General features: G+C 46.9%; 1 protein-coding gene across 1 annotated transcript in view; it reads right to left on the reverse strand.

Moving 5' to 3' along the window:
* LOC144166457 (glutathione S-transferase 3, mitochondrial-like) overlaps nt 1-19,241 on the reverse strand; it is a 30,567-nt gene that overhangs the window by 2,858 nt on the left and 8,468 nt on the right. The window contains exons 2-5 of the mRNA XM_077695968.1: nt 13,609-13,761; nt 9,139-9,203; nt 8,976-9,033; nt 8-22 (exon numbers count right to left, since the gene is read on the reverse strand). Coding sequence (XP_077552094.1) covers nt 8-22; nt 8,976-9,033; nt 9,139-9,203; nt 13,609-13,737 — 267 coding nt within the window. The 5' untranslated portion in view covers nt 13,738-13,761. The remainder of the gene's footprint in view (nt 1-7; nt 23-8,975; nt 9,034-9,138; nt 9,204-13,608; nt 13,762-19,241) is intronic.

Here is a 19,241-nt window from a genome sequence, read left to right on the forward strand (position 1 = left end):
CCCCGGCGGTAGCAGCCACTCTCTGCGAGAATACATGATGCACATTTGCACAGTGGCGAAACACAGACAGTCAGCCAAATGCTTTAGAGAAGACAAACCCCTCTGTTGGTGGTGCAACTTAAGGACATAAACGCAACTTTGATCAATTCAATGTGAGAGAGAGAGGGAGAGAGAGAGAGAGAGAGAGAGAGAGAGAAGAGAGAGGAGAGAGAGAGAAGAGAGAGAGAGAGAGAGAGAGAGAGAGAGAGAGAGAGAGAGAGAGGAGAGAGAGAAGCCTTTGGTAAATTTCTATGTTCCATTACAGCAACGAAAGAGGCTTTTATAACTGAAAAATTCAGGAAATATTGGCAGACTTTAAAATTTCCCACTGCAGTGGTGTAATATGGGACAGAAGAGAAACAAAGGTATCAGTGTGTTAAACAGCGCATTATCATTCAAGTGATGCGATCAAACGGGCCCACAGGCCCGACTACAATCGCCCAGTGGTGTTTGTTTCTTGGCGGTGGCTAATACTGGCGGTGGCCAATTACACAAACTCAGTTCTGCGACGTCCTACAGAAACTTGAAAAGTGGCCGGAGAGTCATCACAGCTTCATAGCTTTTTCTTTATTACGTCGATTATTAAGTGCAGAGCACTTTAGGGGCTTACCCTGTCATCGTGGCTCGCTCGCCGGACCCAAGTATAGCCCACACAGTGTTTCGTCGTAGCGGCTGTCGTCATGGCGTAACCCAGAGGCTTCGAAAGCCACGCGGTTTATAATAGTCATAAGCATTCGAAGCTCGACGCTGAACGGCTGGCACTTGTCATGCATCTCCCCGTTGTTTAGCGCAAAGAAAATTGCAGGTGCATTTGAGGCAAAATATACGTAATTAACCGCCAGCACTTGCGTTCATTTACTTAGGAACGCTCGTCGGGTTGGTTTTTACGATAGTAAGCGCAAAAAAGTGGCAGTGCAACGCCGGCCCGTGCGGGGGGGGAAAAGCAAGCACAAAAGGAGCAGAACTCCCACTGGCATATGGTCTCCTTTTGGCTACACTTTCTGCACCAGTTCAGGCGGTGCAGCACTCGCGCACTCGATTTACCAGTGCAGCTTGCGCCGCCTGCACTTCGGCCCTCAATTTGACGCCGTGCTGCACCAGTTCTTCTACACTTCTGCACTAGCCCCTGTGCGAGTTCTCGTCTCGTGCAAGGTGTAGCGTGCGAAAGAACTGGCGCTGCACTTGCACGGCACTTTTGTGAACTAGTGCAGAAAGTGTAGCCGAATCGAGGAGACCAATAGTTTCACGCAGGGGGTGCACGAGCACTGCGAAGGCGGGAAATTTGAATGGCATTGGGTGGTAGCAGTGAGCGGATAACGGCGCTACAGCCCATTAGGGCGAATCACTGCCCTGCATTTCTCAAAGCTTTCACACTGAGTGGAACTGATTTCATTTTTTTTTTTTTTGCTGGAAACTTGCAGTAGAATTGATATCGTTCTTATTTAGAAAAAGAAGTATCTTTCATGAAACATCCTTGTATTTTGTCATTACTACCCTGTTAACAATAAACCAGTGAATGCTGCAAAAAAGAGTCTTGAAATAGCCTGTACAAGGTAGCCGATGAAAAAAAAAAAAAAAAAGGAAATCCACAACGCATAAAAGCAAGGATGGAAGGGAGAAGGGTTTGTGCTTGTTTTTATGCACTACAAATTTTTCAAAATTGCCACACCAACTTGGCCAGGAATTCATACTTTTAGTACAAAATTAGGTTTTCTACTAATTTATCTAACACTCACTCCAACATGAGCAGTGGTGAAACATAACTGCACCTCACTTCTCATGTCATCTACACAAACAAAGCTGGCTCGCTTGATTTACACTGAACATGAATAATGAGCTTAACGCTGGGAGCAGTTATATGCTATCTTGAAACAAGTTCTGAAAACCCCCTAAATGGTTATTACATCTTGCTTCATCCACGCAGTTATCCGAAACAAAAAGGGTCAACTAATGACGGCTTAAACAGCATTTTTTTTTTTTTCACTACAGCATGGGTAGAAATAAGACTAACTTTTCTATGCAATAAAGAAAACACGTGGCTGACCCCATCAAGTGCAGAAAACATTACACAAAGCTACAATACACTTATCATGCAATGGGAGGTAAACAAAGTGAACAATGTTTAACAGGTATTCGTTTCTAGTATGTGCAGGTGCCGTCAAAGGTAATCGGAACGTTCTTGTAAATTTACAGGAATTTCTTCTTTTGGAAACTGCCTGGCTGCGTTGGTGAGCACTTACAGGATTCCTCCTTAACAGAAAAAGCTTCCCGTAAAGTGGTAACGACTGTGATAAAGCAAGTAAGACAAATATTTTGTGATACCCATTGCTTATGATGAAACCTGTACAGGTCAGGCAAGGGCAGGCAGTCAAACTTGTAGACGATAAAAATCCCTTGCTTAGCAGCTCGCTTAGTCACTTTTTCAAGGCGTACAGATACGCTACATACCCTCCAAACCCACAGTATTCTGTTCCTCACGCTCCATGTTTCCACGTTCCTCGGTATTATGTCTTCCTGGCTATCACGTAGCGGTAGCAAGGTCCCACTAAAATTTCTATGGACAACCATGCATTACGATCCCTTATTACGTTGTCATACCATGACATTTCTGCTTCGTACAATGTTATTGTGGGCAGAAATAACGCAAAAATATAGCTAAAGTGATGAAAGTGTGCGGTAATAATTAAAAAACATTGCACTGCGCAGTCCCACAACAAGCACTGTTGGAAATGGGAGGGCACAGCATAACAGCTGTAAGCATCATGACTGTCACAGTCCCAGTTTTAGAGGTTGAAATTTCATACAATAAAGTTGCTAAGAGAAGCACTGTCAGAGCCTTGTCATTTTCGTAAAAACACGTAGGTAATTATGTAATCAAACTTTTTTTATTTGCAACATGCTAGTGGGTCCCTACTCGCCATGGAGCTGTCCTCCTTAGTAAAGTCGCTTGCCGTCTCACATTTGTTGGCCCACAGCGCGCCGTCTTGCGTGCTATCAAGACACTCCAAAACTTATTTTCCGACACCGGGAAACTTCCCTTCTTTGGACCCACGAAACACACGGCGACCCCTGTTCCCCGCCCAAAAACCTCGTTTTCGCCCGTAGCGTACACGAAGTGCCGCCCAGCCGTGCGGTTTCCATGTGTGTCAACGCATGCTCCACCACCTACAGTTTAAATCCGGCTGTGTAGCTCATGTGCTGGCCAATCGTACAGCGCGCACTAGGAGCACAAAAAAGGTCGGAACACAGCTGAACAACAAAACCTCCAGCGTAATTGCGAAGTTGCGAAACCTCAAGAGCAGAGGAGTGCGGAGTACGTTTAGTGCTTTGTTCACACTCCGCCAGAACCAACCATAGCAACAAAGGGCGGGGAAGGAGTGCGGAGTATATTTTGTGCTTTGTTCGCATGCAGGAACGTCTTTGCAGCGCAAGAAGGTGGCGCTCCGCAAGCGCGCAATTTTTAAATTGTGAGCCACGGGACTCGCGCTCACGTCTCTTGCTACTGTTGAGATTTCTTTTCGTTGGAATGCGTTTTTTGCATTTCTGAGCGAACTGTAGCGTGATATCAAGTTACAATGATTGTCTAAGGAATCAGCAACCATGCTGAGATAAAGACATATTCCCTCTGCATTTTTTATTCAAAGTGACAAAAAAGTAAATTTTCAAGAAGACAAGTGGGGGAGGGTTCATTATGCACTCCAAATATGTCTTGGAGGTTCATTATGCGAGTAAATACGGTATGTGCGCACTATGCTTATTTCAGCTGCACAGCACTGCGGCGCTTTGGGGTTGTCTCAGACGACACTGGCCAATTGGCGTAAGCGACTGTGTCTCACGTGACCCTGTTTGTTGAGGATATTCTATGTTTCACGAAATGATTACTTTCTACAGTAACAAAAACAAGCCAGGTACAAGTATGGTCAAAAACAAAGCAAAGGCAGAAAATGGCTCACCACAGTATGGTGGCGCCATCTAGGTTTACTAATAGTAAACAAGGCTCCACAGCAGACTGAAGGCCTGTTCTTGTGATGTCATTGCAGACGTTAACGGAAGAACGACACAATTGAGACCTGGGCCATGGCTGCCCTTAGCGGGGATGACAACTTTACTGACAGGGGTCTAAACGATGATGATCATGGTCACTAATGACGCATACCCAGCGGGAGATTTAACATCCTCCCGCACGCGCAACGTTCGTGTCCGCCACTGTACAAACACAATGGAACTTGCTGGCTAGTCGCTGGCTTCTCCAGGTGGCACTGTTACTGCGTCTCAACCAAATTCTGTCGAACGATGGGCGATGGGTGACACATATCCAAACAATCCGCTGTGAAGCTTCACGCACATTTGGGTACTTGCGACGCAACTTAAAATCCGCATCTTCCGAAATAAAAAAACTTGCATATTTAACATACGTTCGACCGAAACTTGAGTACGCATCATCCATTTGGCACCCATTCCAAGCTTATCTCAGCGATGACTTAGAAGCCGTGCAAAACCGCGCTGCTCGTTTCATTGCTTCAGAATATTCAAGACGAACCAGCATAACAGCCCTAAAACAAACTCTGTCTCTTCAACCGCTTGCTTCGCGGCGCATAATTTCTCGCCTCTGCCTCCTGCACACCTTTTACTTTACTCGGTCAGGACACGCCCTCCTGAAACGCCCGTTTCGGACATCGTCCCGTATATCTCACACTCACCCATTGGCGGCGATAAAGGGCCGCACGACGGCGATGAGCAGCTCATTCTTTCCCCACACCGTCACGCTTTGGAACGCGCTGCCGGACAACATTGCTTCGTGCAGCGATCGCACAAAATTTCGCGAAAAACTAACGTATATCAGCTACCCAAACGATGCTACCTAAAGACCCCACCTGCCTTCTTCGTATCTCTTTTTTACTCTTCTTTCTTTGTCTGTTATTACACTCCTGTAAAATTTATTCTTAGTCTTGCTGTTGTCACTTGAATGTTCATTCCTGCTTTTATTTCCTTCTAGTGTTGTTTCTAGTTACTATGTGCGACCATTGTCGCTTTTTTATATGTTACAACCTCGACGTACGCCTTGTCATTTGAGTGTTAATTTCCTTCCTTTTTATTTCCTCTTTTGTTGTCCTTTGTTAACTTGTGATCATTTTTACTTTTTTACGCAGTTGTTGAAAACCCGATGTACGCCATCACTTGAGTGCTGATTTCTGTCTTTTTATTTCCTCTTTTTTGTTATTCCTTGTTACATTTTTGCGAAGATGTTACAACCTTGATGTACGCCCCCCCTTATGTAATGCCTCCTGGCCCTTAAGGACGAATAAATGAAATGAAATGAAATGAAACTGAGTTCGCCGTTCATTTAAAAGCTTGAGTGAATCCTCGGGCTCCTTGCAGAGACATGTTGCTCCACTCCTGACAAGTTTTCGACTTCTCCACACTGAGTCACCTATCTAGACTTGCCAGTGTTCGTCGAGTCTCCTTCACATTTCTCTTTTCGCTTCTCAGCTTCCAACAGACTCCATAGAAAGTCACGTCGGTCAGAGTACGATGGAAGGGGAACTGCACTATTTCCGGTGTCTCGAACCTGCAGGGAACGCATGCTTGCTTTGGGTGCGGAGGCTGATACAGTCGCCGAATTCTTCGTCAGATCATACCTCTCCTTCCGCACACGAGAAAATTGCTGCGAGGATGAACAAGAAGTCTACAATCCTAATGTTCGGGTTTCGTTTCACAAATTGAATCCGTGTAAAGTTGTCATGAAGTGCTCTTCCCTCTTGCGTTTCCAACGGTGCATCTGCCGTCGTACAACTTTCAGCAGAGCCTGGCGTCGCCAAGCCGAAGCGGACGGCGCCAAAACTAGGCGTCTAGCTCGCTGAAACGTTTCGAATCCAGCAGGTCGTCTGTAGAAAGTGTTGTGGGAGCGGTGTCGGGAGATTATCCATTTCTCGGTGTTGCGGTCGCCCCTCAGCAGTGAGTCTAGCAGTGTTCCCAAATGGCTCTCGTGCCTGGCTCGGATTCGCTTCTCGATAGTTTGCGATTCCGCCGTACCTATTTTCGTGCTTGGGGTCCGGTCACAATACGGCTTTACGGTTTCTCCATACGCAGCCGAAGCGATCAGCCAGCGTGATTCCGCTTCTGGGCTTTCAGGGGGATGGAACGGCTAAGACTCCTGGATGGGTGCGACCTCACGACCTGCGGCAACGTTTGGTGCTAGCCGGCCTTCACAAATGTCCGGTAACGGTTCACCCTTCATGAAGTTGGGAAAAAAGGTGTACTCGAACTTAGGCTTACACGATAGTTGCTCTATCCTTTTGTTCACGCCGTTTACTTCACGCGTTCTGTCATGTACCGTATAATGCGGAATATAGGTCGAGGCGGAATATAGGTCGACCCCCTTACCTTGTAGCCGAAAAATGCAAAAAAATAATTAGGTACCAACCATTGTTTTATTGAGACTATAACTTGTTTCGTCTCAGATTACTCATTTAAAACTGTCTGAAGTATCGTCGGACGACTGCTTATGGCTCGCTGTCGCCGACACAGCAGGTCGTCCTCGGTGCAGTCCAGAGGTCAGCAAACATCTTGGGGTATCCATTCGTAGAGACATCGCATGACGCTAGCGGACAAAATTTGCCCCCTTGTACAGCAGCACAGGTGCACAGAGCAGCGCCCATTAAGCGAGGTCGTCCGAGCATTGCATACCGAGAGCTGCCCCTTCAGCTAACGCCGCTAGCAACACTTCTTGGTGATACCGAACTGGTGCAAGGCAGACGCGTCATTGGCCTGGGAAAACCCCCACCCTTTCTTTAAATGCTGCTGTGAACTGGCACCAAGTGCCTAAACTCATTTTGAGCAAGAAGAAAATAGCACGCACATACTCGCCGACAGCGAGAGAAGCAACAAAACAAAGATGGCGTCGCGTCCGATTGATGGTGGTGGCGATGGTGCCTTTGGGGTTTGGATGGGCTCGATGGGCTGCCCGGTCACCAGATGACAACTGCCAAATGACTGCAATATAGGTCGAGGGGTGACTTTTCGGCAAATTTTTCTGTAAAAAATCTCGACCTATATTCCACATTATACGGTACTTGGACGGGAGCAGCGGAGTTGTCCTTGTATGCGGCTGGCGTGGCCTCGCGTTCTTCACAGTTGCTCTTCGCTTGAATGCTCGATGCTACCTCGGTGCTGGCTCTCACGTTGTCAATATTTGTAACGTGGCTGTGGGCCATCGTCTCGACACAGCACCGATACCCCTTGCACCCACGTGGCTCACCGTTGAAAGTTGAAACCTTCAGCATCGACAGGACAACTGGCGAAGTCGACGTGTGCGAGCCGACGTGGGAGGGGTCGTGTGGACAGTGTGAAGTTCCCTTTCCGGTAAACTTAATGCCGGCTGCCCGCAGATCGTTCAAAGTCGATTGCAGCCGACTGAGGGCCCCGCATATCCTCTTCTGGTAGCGCAAAATCTCGTAGCAATCGCGTTCGAACTCGTCTCCTTCCAACAGCTTACCCACTATATCGTTCAGCTTGTTGAGTTCGGCGTCGTCCTTCTGTTCGAGCTCGTTGATAGCCAACTCCAAGTTTAACACAGATGGTGAGGGAGCTTGCCGGAGCGCGGTCGCTGCTTTAAGCTGTCTCACAACTGCAGCGCGAAGAACCTTTCTCAACGAACGCACGCCGTCCAGGTCGTCCCCAGCTTGGTACTCAGGGGACGTACAGTTGCTCCCAAGCATGGTACCCTGGACGTGACGGGGCGTATCTGCGTCCCGTTGACGGTTCCAGTCAGTCGTAGGTGGGCAGTCAGGGCCAGCCATGCCGACCTCCGGCTGAGGGCGGGGCTGATCAGCGGAACAGTTGAAATCGCGAGGTTATAGGAACCTCAAGCCGGAGGAAACGTAGGTGGCCTCCTTCGTCGTCGCGTGCGGTCATCCTCCCGGGTTTAACGGCACCAGAAATGTTAACGGAAGAACGACACAATCGAGACCTGGGCCATGGCTGCCCTTAGCAGGGATGACAACTTTACTGACAGGGGTCTAAACGATGATGGTCATGGTCACTAATGACGCATACCCAGCGGGAGATTTAACAGACGTCACAAAAGCAGACGATTTGGTGGGAGAATCAAAATTTTAACTTAAAAATTGGATTAATTTCTCAGTGAACAAAGCATCATTTGCTTCCTTCCGGACAAGTGCTGGAGGCACTATAAAACACGAAATCTTTCGAATAAAACAAACATATTTTGTCTGCATAACCCCTTCAAAAAATTCTACGCAACATACAAACGGGTCTCAAAAAAAATGCCAGTATTTAGTTAGCAATCGTTGCAAAGGCAGGGTTAGCCCTGTATTTAGGCTCTGAAAAACACAGGACTGCCACATTTAGCTGAATGTATTTTCTAGAACAACATCTACACAATCTATACAGCCACTACGGCAACCTTCTTCGCTGCCCTCCCTCTAGCTACGTTAGTCAATAGAAGATAGACGCTGGTAAGCTTCAACAAATATTACTTTATTTACAGCATATCGACAAAGTTACAACTGCACAGCTTCAAAGAATGAAGCTTCAGTTAATTTCACTTCTGCTTCTGAGATACCTCTGCTATCGGGATCACACTTAAACATATTCCTTTCTTGGTTAAATCCACTATAAAAAAAAAAAAAAAAAAGGAAGGTTGCAACGGCATTCTTGCTCGGCACTCAAAAATTTTGCGCAGACAACAAGCCAAGACGGCTGCGGTTTCTTCCTGCTCTAGTCTCTAGTCCATGTGCCGTAGCTTTTGTCGACAACTGATAGCAGCTCGCCCAAACCCCGGTCCTCTTTGCATTATTTGCTGTTTTTTAAGCTCAAAACTGTCCCCCAGCATCGACCCGCACAAAGCACCCTATTCCACGCACGAACAAATGCTTTGCATGCAAGACTGCCTCCCCACATGCAGTTTCACTCACCGGGTACTCGAACCCGCCGAGAAACAGGACCATCAGGAACTGCGGGTAGTATTCCAGGCTGCGTGCCAAGCATTTCAAAGGCTCGAGTTAAAGTTGGGGCAACTCATACATGGGGCTTACTACAAACAGAGCTCACATACGTAGGGGGCAAATGACCACTCACAAATTCTGGTGCGACCGCTGAATGCAGTTGAAGACAATGTTGCTGTCGGAATACATGGCCGGGTACTGCGAAGAGACGAAAGCACACATCAAAATTTCCACACATTCGAAAAAAACTTTTAATTAAAAGATTACCCGGTCCACCAACATTTTACACACAAAAACTCTGACAAAAACTTTGCAGGCCTCCAGCGCAGGTAATCAATGCGAGACTGTTTGATGCTACGAGCTCTGACAAGAGTCTGCACAATGTATAAATGCGACACAGTACTGTTACTCTACCTGGCAGATTTTTGCACTAGTCCACGCATCCTAAAACAAAAATGTAGCACATGGGGGGCACTGCCATGGGGAACAGATAAGAGAGTTCTTTCTGTGCAAGACTGAGGGACAGCATGCTGCTGCATGCATTGCCATGACGAGCTATTTCGGAGGCTTCTACAATCTCTCGTGATAATGGGTTGTTGCTCCTAAAAACGACCACACACTCATTGTAAACAAAGGCACAATCCTTACGAAGGGCACAACCTTCGCAATGGGCGCTCAAGTGTCCGGTGTGGGCACTCTGTATATTCAGAGGGTGTTCACGTACACGGACGTTGAGGCACCTTGGAAGGACGTTGAGGCAAGGCGTGCCTGTCCTGACCGTCGGGAAGGTGGGAAGAAGGCCGGAAAGGTGGCTGTGGTGTGTTGTATATATAGCTTTTTCAGCGCCCCAAAAACTGTCAACACTTTGCAAGAGAATGTCTCCCACAAACACAGTGAAAGAAGGATACCAGAAAAAAAAAAAAAAATTTGTGCCTTGCGTTGAGAACATCGTTTATGTTATTCTGCTCTCTTGCGGAAAAAAAAGTACGTCGGACAGACTTCAAGGTGCCTCAACGTCCGCCTACATGAACACCTTCAGAATCTACAGAGTGCCCACACCAGACACTGAGCGCTCATTGCAAAGATTGTGCCCTTTGTAAAGGTTGTGCCCATTTACACTGAGTGTGTGGTCGTTTTCAGGAGCAACAATCAGTTAGCACGAGAAATTGTAGAAGCCACCGAAATGGCACGTCTTGGCGACACAGGTGTCAGCATGCTGTCTGTCAGTCTTTTACAGAAAGAACTGTCTTATCTGTTCCCTGAGGCAGTGTCCCCCATGTGCTACATTGCACCCTCATTTTTGGTTTGTTTACCGTTTTCCTAATGGATACGGTGGTTATCTTCATTATGTGCAGTGCCTGCTGGCTTCCAGGCTTGTTCGTGTCGCTTGGCTGATACTCAAATGCATGTTTTCCAAAATAAAATATTAATTGGAAGCCGGCGCTTGCCCATGTCGCCCCTCTCTTCGTCCTGTTTGCATTGTAAGCATTACTTCAATGAAGTACCAATTCGCCCAACTCTCCTGTTAATCAGAAGCAGCCATCAATAAGGCGTGGAATGCCCTGGACAGAACCCACCTAGAAATGCTTGGGTCTGAAATCTTTGACGTTAGACACACATCGACTGTAGTAAGGTTCGACTGTAGCAACGTTAAAAAATGGGCGAGCTGGTAAATACTAGGCCTAAAGTGCCCGTAGCGGGCCCCATCTTCAAATTTTGGTGCAATCGTGCATGCGTGAACATTTGTGGCAAAGACGCAAATTCACACAAAATTGTGTTAGAGGCGTTGACTGATGGGTAAGGAGTTATTGCAAGGACTTGAGAAACTGCCTTCTTGTCGCTGTGACTGCTTCTATTTGGCACAAAGTAGCCAACTAAGCAGTGACAGGCTAATCTCTGTCTAAAGGTTTTAACCTATGTCAATCAATACCACTGTGGTAGCGCAGTTGGCGACAGACCCAGAGATGGGGCAAGACATCCTTGGCAAGCAGTTCTCCTCCCTTTCTGTTCCTGGAGTTCTGCAAGAGCGGTGATGCCTGGCACAGTGATGTGATTGGGTCGAGTCATTTTGGAGCAACTTTGGAGCGGCAAACTTGACTTTTGGAGCAACCAGAACGAGCATCAAGATTTCAGAAATATTGCCCAAAAGCAGCATCCTGGGCATGCAGAAATGTTTAAACAACTAAAATGCCTACGGTGCAGATGAGTTTCTGCCGCACTGATGTCTTTTAAGAGTGATTGAAAATGCCTCAAGACAAGCACCGCAAGAGTTGGTGCGAGTGTGTACGTTCACTACATGGGCCAACAGATCATGAAAGAACTTAACTCTTTATTGAGAAATAGAAAAGACTATCGGGACAGCATTTGATTCGGTAGGCTACAGAATGAAACACAGTGACATAATCTGCCCAGTTGGATGTACATACAAAAAAATGAGAACATTTTGAAGCTAAAAACAACTGCATGGCAATAAAGTACAACATGACTAGATCCACTGAAAATGCCTTTGAGCTTGCTTAAGTAAGCAGAACATGCAGTGAAACACAACAGGCACTTGTGCTAAATCCATGTTTCTCTGGTTTAATATGCACGCAAGTAGAACTATCATGACTGATCCAAAGTTTTCTTTTGTGCCATTTTGTCAAGTGCTGCCGCCATTCTTGTTTTACTCTCAGCTAGAAGAGACTGTCTACTTTCGCCATCACTGAAGCTCTTAGACTTTATGCCATGTCTAATTAGATGGTCCGCATTTGCCAGCATTTTTTTTTTTTTGCCTCCACTTCTTGCTAAAGCCTGTCTTGGTCATTGTGACTAGGACCAGCCTCGGATGGGCCATGGCACCGCTGCTTAGCTGCCTGAGCTTCTTCAGCTGCAATGCGTTCTTGGTAGTTTTTGCTCGACGTTCATACTGCTCTCAAAACCTCTGGTGTCGCAGTGAAGCGACTTGCATCTCCTTCAAAGCACTTTGAGAATGAAACAATGTGCCTGATGCCATTAACATTTGGTATCGTCAACCGTGCCGGCGGCTCTCACTGAAGCCCCGTTTCACATCCGCATTTCTATGTGGAATGCAAAGCAACGCCTTCACTAGCCTGGCCAAGAGAAGGAGTTTGGTTTTGTTGTCAGCCTTCTTCTGTTTAAAAATCTGCTGCCAATACTCGTCAATCCGTGTAGACGGATCATTTTTAATATGTTCATGCTGGAGGAGCATGTATTCCTCCATCAAAGTAAAGACATTGCAGGGTTTGATACCTTGTGGCATGCTGGTAGCCAGCAACCTAAAATGAGTGCAAGAGGACTCCTCTTCCCTCAGCTGTGGGCTTAAGAAGTGCAGGCTCTGCAAAATGACGTTGAATGACAGCCGCGACAGAAGGCACTCAGTGCACTTTAGCACCCAACCTAAATGTGTCTCTCCGGGTTCCCAAGACGAAATTGCATGCTCCGTGTCCTCTCCGACTTCTACTCTCGCTTTCCAATTTGCAGGGGCCTAGGTTTCAACAACGGCAACTCTCTGGCTTTGTTCGAGCGGTAAGACTGTCTTTATGAAGCGCCCACCCAGCTTGTGAACAAGGGCTACCATCTTATCATAGAGAATCTGAGTAGGTGAACCAACGGCTCACTTCTTTGAAATGAAGACAAAAAAAAAATCAGTGAACACTTCGACCACATTCTCACCACGAGTAGCTTTGCAAAGAAAGTTTTATCAGAAAATGCTTTCCTGAAGCGCTATTGTAGCTGTCTTCCTGAACGACATGTTGAGTCAGACAAGACCATTTTCTTCTATGCTGGAAAATGTTCAATGAACCGGCCTACAGCTGGTCCCAAAGTGAGCCATCTTGAACTTAGTCAGACAAGACCACTTTCTTCTAAGCTGGAAACTGTTCAATAAACCGGCTTACAGTCGGTCCCAAAGTGAGCCATCTTGAACTTTCGTCCCTTTCCCATATCCCACTAGCTACCCGTGCAATTCCCTCTCCATCTTGACCCCTCGGAGCTAGTCACGTGAACTCCTGCCAAGCTTTATTGCAAAGGAGATAGCAAGAGATTTCTCTTCAACACCCACGGCATAAACAGGACTCTCCCCACCAGGGCGCGCCATGTCGAAGAAGCCCGGCGAAGTGAAGCTTCGGCGCAAGATTGGCGCAGATTGCTTGAAATGTAGCAGAGTTTACCTCTTGGTGCAGTTAGACGCAATTGATTGATTGTGGGGTTTAATGCGCTGACGCAACGCAGGCAATGAGGCGTGCCGTGGTGGAGGGCTCTGGATTAATTTCGACCACCTGGGGATCTTTAACGTGCGTCGAAATCTTGTACACACGGGCGTTTTTGCTTTTCGCCTCCATCTGAAAAGTGGCCGCCACGGCTGGGAATCGAACCCGCAACCTCATGCTCGGCAGCGCAACGCCTTAGACACTGAGCCACCGCGGTGGGTAGTTAGAAGCAATTGGCGCAGCTATTCCATCCCAGCTGGCACTACATTTGCCACGATTAATGCGCGACACGGCTCACGCACCAACCAACTGGTGCAAACTCAGTGCAGTGCAAGCAGTGTGTCGGAGCTAAGAAGCTGCTGCATGCCCTTGTTGGCGGAGCCAGGACGTACCTTGACGTTGAACTTGGTGCGAGCCCGGCCGACACGGAAGGCGAGCCACATGTTGACCACGACCGAGCCCACACCCACCAGCGCCACATAGCCGTACTCCTTCGGCACCACCACACTGAATGCGCTCATCGTGGACGGTTTAGAGTGTCAGACCTGCGGGGGGAACCAAGGAGAAAGGGTTGAAGTGGTGCGAGCTGCACAAAACCTGCCTACAGGATGAGACAGAGATAGGGAATAAACGTTATTTCGAGCAACGTAAGTGATGGTGCATCTTCAAAAGCGATGCTGGTGGTTAGGCCGCATTGATGGCTATCAGCGTGAACTGGTTAGCGGCCTCTGCAGCCCTGGCAACCAAACAGGCCTGTAGGTCCGGGTTCGAGCTGCGGCGTGCGACCTCCCACCCACCGTTCTTCGGGGGGTGCTCTGGGAAAGAGATCTTTTGTGCAAGCTCAGGTGATATGGGATAGTGTGGCATGACCACCAAATAAACAGCAGGAGAAAGAAGCATACGGAAACGCCGACCTAAGCCAGTGACAAGAAACGTTACTGGCCGATTGCAGTGGTGCCCCTGTAGTTTTGTTTACCGTATTTACTCGCGCAATGATCGCAATTTTTTTCAAAAAAATTTCATGCAAATTTAGGGGTGCATTCATTACGTGGGGTAAATTTTTTGCAAAAAAACTTTTCAGCACAGAAAAGGCAAGCAAGTTGTGGGTCAAAATATTTACGGTAGGTCTCATGAAAATATAAAAACAATAAATAAAAACTATAATAAATATTCGCACCCCGCCACCAGCCGCTTTGCAAAGTGACGTGAAATGCAGTGTTTTCATGAATTGCGGTGGAACAAGTTTGCTGCAAGTTGACAACAGGGTGACCTATAAGTGGCGGCCGCTGTCACAGTGCAAGACATCAAAACAGACATGGGGGCCGACGCAGCAAGCTGAGTACATTATGTGCATTTAGTGAGAGTTTCTTCCTCATCAATATTGAACGCACGCTTGCCGATATTGCTAATATCGGCAAGTCTCCGGCAATAACGTAGCCATGTCCGCTTTGAAAGGGAAGGAAACAGAGGTAAGCACGATTATCATCAGCTAGACTTGGCAGACATACCACATACAGCTGAGGCAAGTTCAGGGTGCGTTTATTGCGCGGGAAATATTAAAAAAAAAAAACGAATTTTGACAACAATTTTCCGGGGTGCGATCATTATGCGAGTAAATACGGTAATCACATCTATAGAATTCTGACGGGGAGTTAACACGCTGGTAACTATGTTTTGCGATGGCCCATATTACGCCCCTCCCACCCATACGAAAGCAGCGCGAAATTTGAAAGTTTTCCAATAATTTTTTTTTTGCGTTTTCCCAGTTAAAAAAACATCTTCTGCGGCTGGGGTGAAGCTGATCAGTGCGCTACCAAAGGCTAGTTATTTCAAATTGGACAAAGTTGTGCAGCCGGTTAGAGATCTTTAGCCTAGTGGACAGCGTACACGAACGCTACAGCAGCGGGTGCCGGGACCCGCCTGGGCAAGCGCGCATGGGTTCTGCAGGTTCATGCGTGCGCAGGCCCAGGCCGGCGGCCGGTAATTTATATTTAAGCCTAAGAATGGCACGCGTGGGCGTGACCAGGCCTGGCCTTAGAAGCTGAATAAATTTTATTACAGTTGGTTGAGTGTCTTCGTAGCGGGCAACCAGACGGAGCAGATCTAGCCTGTACAACACGTCATCGATTGAAGACGAAAATCCGGAGTTAAAAAGCGCACACGTGTACTTTTCCTTCTACTGTCTTCAGTTCGTGTGACATTGGGTAATGATAGCTAGTATTCTTAAATCAGAGATACCCTTACATCTGATGACCAGATTCTTGGCAACGTAACATGGTTGTCTGATCGTACACACGTTGGTATGCTGAAATTTTTGGCGCCGCGTTTTAATCCACGAGTATGTACGTGTACTGAAATGTTTTGCTTGCAGTGGTTGCTCAGCGGTTCTGTTTCCCTAGCCCGCGAGTTCGATTCCCGGCCACCGCTGCCACATTTAATCGGGTGCGGCATGTAAAACACGTGCACAGTAGACATTGATGCAGAGTTCCAGGTTGTCCGAATTAATCCCTTCCGTGATACTGCATTCGATCCCTTGTAATCGTATCTTCAGTATGTTATGCCCCAACATATAAAATGTTGATGCAGTACATGAAATACAATTACAGGAACTATCAGACCTACAGAACACGTTTTTAGAACAATGCGTAGAACTAACGTCAAGAGGCGCGTCGATTAATAAACTCATAACATCCCTTCCGATGCTTTTTTTTACACGTCACATCAGAAATATTAACAGCCAGGCCCATAAATTCAAGCCCGAGCCCAGCCCAGGTCTGTGACATTAAGCCCGGGCCCGCCGATAAACCGCTTTCGGGCCAGCCCGGGCCCAGCAGTGCTCTACACTGCAGCATAATGCGGCATTCCCATATGAATAACTGGTATGCACACTTCAGCAATATATATGCTTCGATCGAATCGGTATAACGACTGCAACATTTTAAAAATAATTATTTAGCAGAGAACATGCTGGAAAGCTTGTGTAAAATGAAAATATAGCCAGATTACTCGATTTGCTTCATTGGCACTATGAAATGCCCCGGTGTCATTAAACAGATGTAGCAAAAGTTAATGCAGCACTGCTCATGGTTTTTCTATTCATTGCATGTTACGTCGAGAGAGTTAAGGGGGAACACGGAAAAGAAATACTAGTGGAAACTGGTACTCCAACACTTGTCCCTGTCACCTCCGTTTGTATGTCGTTCAATTTTCCGCGTTGGAAGTACTTCGTCGAAAAAAAAAAGAAAAAGAAACAGGGCACACTTCTCCCGCAAAGCCTCTAAAAGTTCGTTTTAATTTATTCCAACATGTTTTTTTCTACCCCGCTGTCGCTTTGGCGTTCCTGTTAACATAAAAATTGGGCGAAACGCAAAAAAGCACTGCCCGCGCGATGCCGCGTGCCTGGGCCAGCGCAGTCGGCAAGAATCCACTTCGCCCGCTGCACCCTCTATTCAATCTACAGTCACCGCTTCAGGTGGAGCACCCCGTTCGTCCCACTCAACTCCTTGAACAGTCAATGTTGCCGGGTAACGTAAATAACAATCACAAACTGCACCCGATAGCGAAAGAGAAAAATAGGCATTTACATTTCGTGGCATTTAGGCACGAACGGCAGAATGGGCATTTATAGGCACCATAAAAACACTATAAAATTCCTTCTTAACCTTTCATTCGAGCTCATATATGAAAAACGCGCAATAGGAGCGCAAGGAACAGAACAGGCGTTTGCCTAAAATCGGACCTCTAGTCATAAAAACTAAATGAAACAGTCTGCTTATCAGCTAATTGCCATATAATGTGTTACTGGATAGTTTCGATTAAACAATAGTTACAGCTGTTTTGTGCAACCATTCTTCAAAATGGTTACACAACTCCCCCCCCCCCCGCTTCTGCGCACGTATGACCGGTCGACCGGTGATTCGCGCCTGCTCAGACGGGAAAGACATCGGCCAAAACTGCGTTACCACCTTCCCCTGCAAAAAAAAAAAAAAAAGTTCGAAGGAGGGGGGGGGGGGGGGGGGTGTATTAAACTCGCGTTGAAAAAAAAAACCGCGATTTCTACATGCAGTGCCATTTATTGCAGCGTTTTTAAAAGAGAAACATCAACAATGTTTGCACTGAAAGTGACTAGGTTTGGTTGTGCTGAATGTGCATGCTGTACTGAAAAGTAGCCGCACATACTTCGTCCATTAAAAGCTCTTCGCAACTGAACCGCGGCGGCGGCATTTCGTTGTTTTGTTCCTTCCTTTGGTGCCCCTATATATCTCGGGAAGCGTGCACGCCCGCGTATTTACTCTGCCCGCATGTATTTGCGCAGCTTGTCGACACATTTATCGTCGCAGTTGAATTGACGCCTATAATACGCACAGAGAAAAATAATCGCGGCACGATGACCAAAAATAAATAAAATAAATAAAAACCGGCCAATGACGGCCGGTTTTATGTACAGACCGGCAACCCGCCCGGGGCCCTATTCTCGACTGCACAAATTGCCGGCATTTCGCCCATGTTTTTTTGCGTAAGCACGACGTAAGCAATCAGTGACGCGCTGCACCTATACCTATGACGACATGCAGTGTAATTTGACGAGTCACTCATAAAGATCGCTACCAAGGTATCAAATATTGTGCAAGAAAGATATAAAAACACTTGGCATGTACTATAAAAATTAAGACGGCAGCTGAGGCTGACAAGAAAAACACATTTCTGGAGGTCAAATTTGGCGCCAACACCACAAGGCGATCGAGTAACGTTGATCCAAAAGCGAGCGAAAGGCGGATGTCGAGCTAAAGAACATCACACAATTTTTTTACCGTATCTAGTTATTTCTTTCAATCGCTTTTATTAACATAGCTGCGCTCTCTGCTTCAATGCAAGCTTTGTTGCGTTATCACCTTCCCTGCCGCCACCGCCGCCACGCCATCGTCTGCTGCTATGTTACAAGTTTATGGCGTGATCACAGAAAAAGACGGCCGCGACCATCGCTTCTATGACACATAAGAGCAGCGAAGCGCTACGCCTGATAACCGCGGAGCGCACCGATGTCGCCGATTCACTCATTCGTCAAGCTCGACTGCAATCAGCGCTGTAATGAACTAAATAGTCACTTTTCATTGTTATTTTTCTCTTGAGTTCGATCATGTGACCCAACAGCTTACTAGGACAAGTATAGACAAATGCCATGCATTGGGTTCTCTTTGTCATGGAGAGGCTTGTACTGCCCTCTTATGTTGTGGTTACGCCAAACAAATAATTTTTATTTCATTGCCAAACATAAAAGCAAAATACTGCATGTTATTTGTATGTTCCATGATCGCTGACTTGGAAGCAGTTGAAACTATAATTTGTTTCGGTAGGAAACATGCTTTAAACAGCGCGCATGCGAAACTGCGCCTGCTGCAAATTGCCGCACATTTCGCGGCGCCGTAAGCCAAGGCAATATTATGCCCTATTTTGCTTGTATTTTGCGACAAAAACAGCCGCCATTTTCAAGCTGTTACGTAGCATTACGTCACTTTTACGCAGGCTGAAGTTGCCAAAGCATAACGTAATCGTTCCCGCCAACTGTTTAAATTACGTCACGCCTTCTCAGCCAATCACAGAGGGGGTGTGTATTACAAGCAGTATTGTTGTTGAATAGCAAAGACAGGCTTATGTTGTCATGTCCGCTGCATTTAGTCTGGTTTTTCATTGCCGGCCAAGAATTATGTGCATTAAGTAACGAGAAATAAGGCAAACTTTAGAACTGGTGTCCGTAGACGACATGAAACGTCAAAATGACGACAGCACACACAACCGCTTTGTCAACCGGAAGCACGTGACCAAAATTGAAAGCCAATCAGAAAAGACTTCCGGAAAATTGCCTGAATTGCCGGCAATTTGTGCAGTCGAGAATAGGGCCCCCGGTGTCTAAAAAACCGTGGCCTCCGCGATCGGCTACCGGCGGCGCGCCGTTGCTCCGGCCGTTCCAATCGCCCGGAGAGAGCGTAATTCCGAAGAGGCTGTTTCGCCGTTTTCCGTCGCACCG

Source organism: Haemaphysalis longicornis, unplaced genomic scaffold, assembly GCF_048455015.1.
Source record: "Haemaphysalis longicornis isolate Haplotype H1 unplaced genomic scaffold, Haemaphysalis longicornis Haplotype H1 scaffold_171, whole genome shotgun sequence".
In the NCBI taxonomy this organism is placed as follows: Eukaryota; Metazoa; Arthropoda; class Arachnida; order Ixodida; family Ixodidae; genus Haemaphysalis; species Haemaphysalis longicornis.